This window comes from Poecile atricapillus, chromosome 2 (assembly GCF_030490865.1).
Source record: "Poecile atricapillus isolate bPoeAtr1 chromosome 2, bPoeAtr1.hap1, whole genome shotgun sequence".
NCBI lineage: Eukaryota > Metazoa > Chordata > Aves > Passeriformes > Paridae > Poecile > Poecile atricapillus.
This window is the reverse complement of record NC_081250.1, coordinates 37,098,196-37,104,195: the sequence shown is the minus strand read 5'-3', so window position 1 is coordinate 37,104,195 and position 6,000 is coordinate 37,098,196. Positions and strand designations below refer to the sequence as shown.

Below are 6,000 nucleotides of genomic sequence, written 5' to 3'. Positions count from 1 at the left end.
CAAAAGCCACCCACGACAGTTCTTTGTGCTAGACTTCCAGCTGCTCTGACCCTCAGGGTCTTTGGGCTATCACAAAAGTCTGTCAAACAGACAAGTTATATCTGTATTCAAAATGTTTTTTCAACATGCTTCTAGAATCTAGAAATTTATTTGTTTTCCTATAGTATGAATCAAAATGACCTTTTCTTACTTTCTATAAATCTGAATTTTCATGTTTGTAAGTCTCCATGATCGCCAAAACAGAGATCAGATAAAGCAGTCATGCAGTACTCTCTAAATTTAAAACTGGCAGCTGTGGAACATGCTTTGAGTACCACTTCACTGTTTCTCATACGTCTATGGCTTGGCAATCTTTATCTTTAACATCCCTTGTGCTTGTCACAATGTCTATTGGGAAATCTGGGGTCTGTGCAGAAGTTATCCCAACTGTTCCTTCCAGGTCCCACGATCCTGGCAGGTTCTCCAGGCTCAGTGAACTGATTGCTCCTTGGCTAAAGCTCCCTTCCTCTGATCTGCTGGGCAGCACTAGGTGTAGTGATGTCTCTGATGAAGAGCATACTGAAGGAGAAAGTGTTGCTGAAATAGACTGAAGAGGAGTCAGGGTAGTGTCTGAATGGGGAGAGGTGCATCTTAAAAATTGCAGATTGTCTTTCTGAATTACCTGATACTGGGAAGGGGAATTTTGAAGGCCTGTTGTATAATAAAGTTCACCATCCATAGAATTTTGCAGGTTGAGTTCAGTCCTTTGGGGACTGCTGCCTACAGAAGACAGATCTGTATTCCAAATGTCACATAATGTGTTTCCACGGCAAAGTTGTGCTTTGGTGCAAGTGAAGCTCCCAGCTTGCATGTGTGAGCAAGGCTGATGTGTAGTCCAAGCCACTCGAGACTGCAGACTATCCAGTGTGGGACTTCGAGATATGCTGTGCACAGCACAGAGTCCTGGAGGCTTCTGGGATGTGAGCAGGTTTTCCAGAAGGTGCACCACATTCTTCATATCCTTACGTAATTGTGAGACTTCTTGACTTAAGGTTGTCATCTGTTACGAAGGGCAAAATATCACAGTATTTATTCATGCACCATGCCTAAAATATGCACATACATCCCTCTTTCTAGCAATAGCAACTTTGATCTTTGGCACGGTGTCTGTACACTAAAGAAATACACTCTGCAACTGTATGGGTAGGAAACAGTCCTTTCAGCTACTTTAATCCACCTGATTTCAAACGATTCTCTGTATATAAAAATGGTCATATGCTCAGAACTGAGATGATTTCCAGATACAGCATGACATCAATATTTTCTTGATCAATCGTTAAATATTTTAAACCATAAAACTTTTTTATTTAAACAATTTCATGCTGATAAGTTATGTAAAAATAAGGTCTTGTGAAATCTGGTTTAGAAATGCATGTGAAGATTACTGCTGTCTTCCTAGTAAAAGAAATCCATATTCTAAGTAGCTGGGATGAAAATAGTAGTAGTTATATGAAAATCTTGTGGATTACTACTAAAAACAAAAAAGAAAAAAAAAAAGGGAAAAACTGGAAACTCTAAAACCCACTTGTTACCTTAAATTATTTAAAAAATAGAAAAGATTGTGAAACAGTTTGCTTCCATGTACTTTTGTGTATGCTTGAAAGATACTACACATAACAGACAGTAATCCATTGCATAGATTTCTCTGGTGCATGTGCAAAAAATTAGATTTTTTATGAGACCTTTTCTCTTAAATTCTGAAACTCCTGATAGCATCCATTTGATTTCATAAAGTACATGAAGTCTTTCCTCAACAGTGCTGTTTTTGGTGAAGATCAAGTTGTCAAGTTCTGAACTTGTGTTTTAAAGTTGAATGGCATTTGAACATTAATGGGGTCGTTTTTTAAGCCTTTATAAGGATGTTCTGGGCAATGAAAAGTGTAGCTCAAACATGAAAGTAACCCACTCATCATTTCAAAGGGTAGAAATTAAATGTGTCTCTGTGATGGCTATCAATCTATTTTAGGTCAAAGCACCATCATTATCATTAAAAGAGAGTTTCTCATACTGATGCTACTCTGCTGAAAAAAAACCGTGACTATACATTCATCTTCAAACCACATGTGAAAAAGTAAAAAAAAAAAACTCATTCAGGGAGATTTTCTTTGACCTCAAGTAAAGACACCATTGATTAGATGACCTACACAGATTAATTTTCATTGTTTTGGCAGGATAGTTCTGGAGAAATCTGCTGGAAATACATTTCAGACTGAGTTTGATTGTGTTACTACAGGCACAACAATTTTAAAGAAATTCAGAGAAGAAAGTAGGAAGGTCCAATACAGCTCTTGTAGATCTATTCATTTTTCTCTGAGCTTATTGGTCAAACCCAACATACTGTTTAATAGTTTTGTAATGATCACACTGCCTCTGGAGAGAAAATCCTTAAAGGATTTTCCGTCCTTTGAAAGAAGGTAGCAGGATCTCTGTGTCTCTGCATTTTTCTTTCTGCCTTGTTGTCTAATTGAGTCACAGTAGATAGAAAATACCATGAGACCCCCTTCTGCCAGCAGACATTAAGCTTTGAATGCCTGGTAACGTCAGTTAATGTGAGAAGTTAAAATATGTTGCTAAAGCATTTTGTGAAGAGGTTTCCTGTGGGGTCAGAGCAGCCAGTGGAGGTTCTTGGTACTGTCAGACTGTCAGAAAACACAGTGAGATTTTTAGACAAATCAACTTCACAAGAACTCCTGTGTTCTGTTGGACCCTAGGAGATGATATTGCAAAGCCTCCAGAAGTTTTTTTTGGAAGAATGGGGGAAGACAGACAATCAAACTCATGGCTATCTAGATTCAGTGGTTATCAGTCCTTTTTAGGATCATCACTGGCCCCTACACCTAGTGGATACAGAAATGATTTTCTGTACAATTTCCCAACTTGCATCATTTTTTCAGGGCTTTCTACAGGTGTGCAAATAGAAATATTGGCACTATCTTATGAGTATGGACCTTACCTAAACTATGAATGTTGTGTGAAAATATCTGCAGTTTAAAAATGTCTTGTTTGGTTTGATCCATGTTTTTGTTTTCCATTACTCATCACTTACGAGCTTTTTAGGAGTTTAATCATCATTTAGCATGTTTCTTTTGCCAATTCATTAAGAAAATACAGCAAAAATCAATCCCAGCATCAGCACTAGTGACATCCCTGAATATCTGTTCATTACAACTTGCTCTAGTGACCACTCTATTTTTGATATATCAGCTATATTTTTGATATATCACTCATAGAGTGTTGTCTTCTCATAAACTTGCTCTTGCACCAACATAGGAATTTACCTGATAAACCCCTATAAAGTAGGCTTTAATAGTTTCCAGTAGTATACTAGTCAGAGTAGTTATACCAAACTTAATTCACCACTCCTAGCTGGTAAGATCTGTTTGGACCTATTCTGGATGTCACATACACAAAAAAAATATGTAGCTTTCAGAATTTTGCAATTACAAGATGAAACCTCCAGTATCTATATCACTATTAAATATCATCTGTCTCTATATTATTATAGTTCTGTACATGCATAGCATACTACTAGTGTTCCTACCAATGCCACACTGTTTATGCTATTATTTTTATACCCTGCAGAGATCCCTGAGCAGATGCAAATAAAAAGGTGTAATGGAGGGGGAAAAAGTGTTATCAGTGCTACTAAGAATTTCACAGTGTTTGAGAAAGTGCAAAAGAACAGGGATTAAAAGCCAAAGGAATTTTAAGTCTATGAAGGAGAAATTGAAACAGTACAGCTTCCTCCTGAGGAAAAAGGGCTAATTCCTGGCATGCTGGTAAGGCTGAACTCTTTTCAGGAGTTCACTGATTATTGCTAGGCAAAACAGCTACTGGTACAAAAGGTTCCTGCTGTGCTAGGCAGACAGCTTTAAAATTATCTCCGAGATCCCAAATATACATGAAATGCTGCCTTAACACTTCCTAGGACTTGAAAAAATACTGCAATATTTCCGGATGTAGAAACTGGGCTTTATACAGATTTAGTTTCAAGTAGCAAGAGGTGCTTCTCAAACTGGTTGAAAGCAATGTGTTGGTGCCTTTTTAATAGACTATGTTATCAGGATAGAATATATTCAGAATAGTGGTTAAAATAAAATTTTTAGTAGATGCATTTTGTATTTTCAAATTACTTTGACAGTTTCAGAAGAAAGAATTTTTCTTTACTAACAGTCTTAAACTGTTGAGAAGCTTGAGTGTTTAGTTAGGTGAGAAGGATGTGATGTAAGATGATGATGATGATGCCTATTTCTTTGTTTAAATGGCTAAACAGATTTCTTTGTTTTTCCCTTATATATTCCAATATATAATTATTTTAAAGTTGAATTTTCAACTAGAATGCCTAGCTCTCATCACTGTTCCTGGATAAATCTGAAATAAAACTTTTTCTGATTAGAAGCTGATTCAGATTTGTACATATTTTTCTCTCTCTGTGTTTACTCCCTTTTGAAATTCAAACTTCAGACCCAGATGGCTTCCTGCTATGACTCTTTCTGAATACCCAAAGAAGTGAAGATGAATACTGAGTTCTTGAGAAATGGAAGGTGCATTTTAGCGAAGTGGAGGAGCTGCCTGGCTAGCACTGCATATGGCAGCTTCTCTATTCCTTTGCTTGGTCTTTCATTGCTTCTTCTGTTCTGCTTTTTCATTAAGCCAGGGAGAATTTCAGCTAGAATGAGTTGCCTTTGAAGGCTCAGATTGAATAACTGCTGGTATTCTGCTTCTTGCTGACTGCATTGTTGAATGAATGAAAAGAGAATTGAGCTCAGGCAGACTCTTCGCTGATCATCTATCAGCAAGTCTGTGGCCATTGGTACTGTGGTGACAGACGTTCCCGATTTAACGGCTTTAGAAACAAAGCTAGTTGCAGAAGGAAAAAAAAAAAATCCAGTGCAGCTAATCTGAGTTCAGATTAAATCTATAGGATTTGTGCAATGATATGATGATTCATTTTCAGTGAAATAAATCCAGGAATCTGGAAGGTTGTGCAATTGGCTTTATTGTGTAGGAGTAGGAAATTTGGTCGTTAGTTCCAGTGACCAGTTTGTCTGTGTAAATTAGGATGCCAAGATTATTGCTATTAAACATGTAAGGATAAATGACAGAAATATAAAGGACTAGATTATTTAAATATATTCAAGTTAACAGGGGTCCCATGAAATTCAGTCTAGAAAAAGGGTTCCCAAACTGCAGTTGTAATGATAATTTGCTGCTCTTCATTGAGTGAGTCTGGCAGGAGGGAGAGGGGTACAAGAGGAAAGTTGATTAGAAGTATGGAGCACCTGTCCTACAAGGAAAAGCTAAGAAAATTGGGATTTTTCAGCCTGGAAAGAGAAAGCTTTGAAATAACCAAATTGAAGCCTTCCAAGCCAGCCTGAAGGGTGGCTACGAGACAGATGGGGAGGGATTATTTACAAGAGCACGTAGTGACAAGACAAGGGGGAATGACTTCAAACTGAAAAGACAGTAGGTTTAGTTTAAATATTAGGAAGAAATTCGGTACAGTGAGCATGTTGAGGCACTGTAACAGATTGCACAGGGAAGCTGTGGGTGCCCCATCCCTCGAGGTGTTCACGGCCAGGTTGGATGGGGCTCTGAGCAGCCTGGTGTAGTGCCATGTGTCCCTGCCCATGGCAGGGCGGCTGGAAGTAGGTGATCTTTAAGGACCCTTCCAACACAAGCCATTTCATGATTCTATGATTGTTGGATGTTGGCAAAGAATCAGGACAGTGTCAGCATAAGGGTGGCAATAAGAAAATCAGGTTTGGAAATTACTGCTTCAAGGAATGAAAAAACTACCAGGGGTAAACTGACTATCTATTGATTCAAAGAAAATGAAGGATTGTGGAAATCCCAAGTGTCTGGGAGAGGAGAAGCTGGCAGTATGTACTAATGAAAGGAAACCTGAAGTAGTATATATGATATTGGGCAAAAATATTAAGCAGAGAATTTCTATAAGCA

General features: G+C 37.9%; 1 protein-coding gene across 1 annotated transcript in view; it reads right to left on the bottom strand.

Annotated features, from left to right (window-relative positions):
- Positions 1-328: 328 nt before the first annotated feature.
- Positions 329-6,000, bottom strand: part of KCNH8 (potassium voltage-gated channel subfamily H member 8) — a 174,688-nt gene continuing 169,016 nt past the window's right edge. The window contains exon 16 of the mRNA XM_058832431.1: positions 329-1,039. Coding sequence (XP_058688414.1) covers positions 329-1,039 — 711 coding nt within the window. The remainder of the gene's footprint in view (positions 1,040-6,000) is intronic.